The sequence below is a fragment of the Ceratotherium simum genome, chromosome 25 (genome assembly GCF_057802395.1).
Source record: "Ceratotherium simum simum isolate JZ-2026a chromosome 25, ASM5780239v1, whole genome shotgun sequence".
In the NCBI taxonomy this organism is placed as follows: Eukaryota; Metazoa; Chordata; class Mammalia; order Perissodactyla; family Rhinocerotidae; genus Ceratotherium; species Ceratotherium simum.
In genome coordinates, this window is record NC_141924.1 from 30696288 (window position 1) to 30698173 (window position 1886).

The 1886-nt window shown below is 57.4% G+C and overlaps 1 protein-coding gene across 1 annotated transcript; it reads left to right on the forward strand.

Annotated features, from left to right (window-relative positions):
* The first annotated feature begins 273 nt into the window (after nucleotides 1–273).
* On the forward strand, nucleotides 274–1632 carry CCER1 (coiled-coil glutamate rich protein 1). The gene has a single exon (XM_004417939.3). It carries the CDS (start codon nucleotides 326–328, stop codon nucleotides 1511–1513), a length of 1188 nt encoding a protein of 395 aa, XP_004417996.2. The 5' UTR covers nucleotides 274–325; the 3' UTR covers nucleotides 1514–1632.
* The last annotated feature ends 254 nt before the right edge of the window (nucleotides 1633–1886 follow it).

Genomic DNA, 1886 nt, shown 5'->3' on the forward strand with positions numbered 1-1886 from the left:
GCGGGTGTGAGTGGGACCCGGGAGCAGGTCTCATTGCGCGTCGCCCACCAACGCCTTCCTCCCCCACCATCCTTACCCAGCCCCAGTCCCACCCAACCCACCTGGGCGGGTGAGACAACCCAAGTGCGAAGGACAAGAGATTCCGACAGAAGAGCGAGTGAGCGAGCCCGCGCAGAAGAGGGCCCCTCCCGGAGAGAAAGGCGTGAGCCCGGCGGCAGGCACGTGGCCCCGTGCACAGACAGCCTTTTCAGACCGTCGGCGCCGGCCAAACTGGACGGCAGCTTCTAGGACGCTTCCATTTAGATCTCTTGGAGCTCCCCGAACGATGACCCAGACCCTCAACCAAAGGGAGGACTCTCTTAACCTGGGCGCTGGGGGGGCATCCTCGACCCCGTTACGCACCTGGTCCTCCTGCCAGCGGAGGCGCAGAGGCGCTCCGATTTACAAGCGACGCCACCGCTACGGCCCCAAGGCCGAATATGAGCCCCAGAGGAAACAGCCGAAGCAAAAGCACGGCCCCGGCCCTTGGTTTCAACCACCCCGACGGCCTTATTGGGCCGTGTACTCTAACTGGGGGCGCTGGGGAGGGCCCTGGCGCCCACCCCCGGCGGGATTCCGGAAGCCCCCCTGCTGGGTGCAAGTGATCCGGGTGTACGGCCTGCAGCCGCTCTGCTTTTGCTGCTGCTCCTGCTGGCGCGGGCCCTGGAACCCCGGCTGGGCGAGGCCCCCCGGCAGGAATAAGCGCTGGGGCCGCAGGGGCCGCGGCCTGCGCCGCCACCCGCGCCGGCCCTCCCCGAAGAGGCCGCCTGCGGAGGTGAACACGCTGCTGCGGCCCGTCAGCCTGTCCGCGTGGCCCGCACCCGGGATGCGGGCGCCGCCCAACACCACCCAGTTCATCATGAACCAGATCTACGAGGACATGCGGCAGCAAGAGAAGCTGGAGCGCCAGCAGGAGGCGCTGCGGGCGCAGAAGGCCCGGGAGGGCGGCCTGGCCTCCCCGGCGGCCTCCTCTGGAAACGACGCGCCCCCCAACGGCGGCGAGGAAGACATGGAGCTGCGGGAAACTTCGTATAGCTATGCGCACAATCCTTTACTGGTGTTCACTCCTGACCCCAACGAGGAGAACCAGTCCCCCACCCTACAGCCGGTGGAGGAAGGAGAGGAGAAAAAGGATGATGAGGAGGAGTGTGACGAGGAGGAGTGTGATGAGGAGCAGGAAGAGGATGAGGAGGCTGAGGATGAAGAGGAGGTCGAAGAGGCTGACTCTGTGGAGGAAGAGGAGGAGAAGGAAGAAGAAGAAGAGGAGGAGACAGAAGAGGAAGAGGAGGGGCTGGAGGAGGATGAGCAGAGAGAGGAAGAGAATCACCTGCCTCTGAAAATGCCTTTATCAATCCTAGTGGGGACTGAAGAAGAGAGAGAGAACTTTATAAACTGTACTTATTTAAGCCCAGAACAGATAATTCCTGAAGTGCCACAGGAAGCTCTCTTCATGGTACAGGACATTAACTATTAGACATCAGGAAAGGGATTGAGGAACGGGATGGAACTGATTGAGGCTAAAGTGGCTTAGCAACTTATTAAAAACGAATTAAAAGGCCAGTTCCATTAATAAACATGTCTATGTTAACCCTTTCTTTGGCCATTATAAAAATGTTTAAAAATTGATGTGTTTGTGCGTGACTATGGGTGGGGGAGGGGGAGCTTTCAATTATAACTTAATAGGAAATGATTAAAGGCCAAATATTTTATTACTACAGTTTGAATAAAGAGGGGTGTTTTCCCCTCTTGGACACTTCAGAATTTTTCTTTTTAATTTGGCAATGCTGAAAAATGTTTCTTTTTGCAGCAAATGTATTCAACTTGTCTACTTAATGAAATCCACAGAT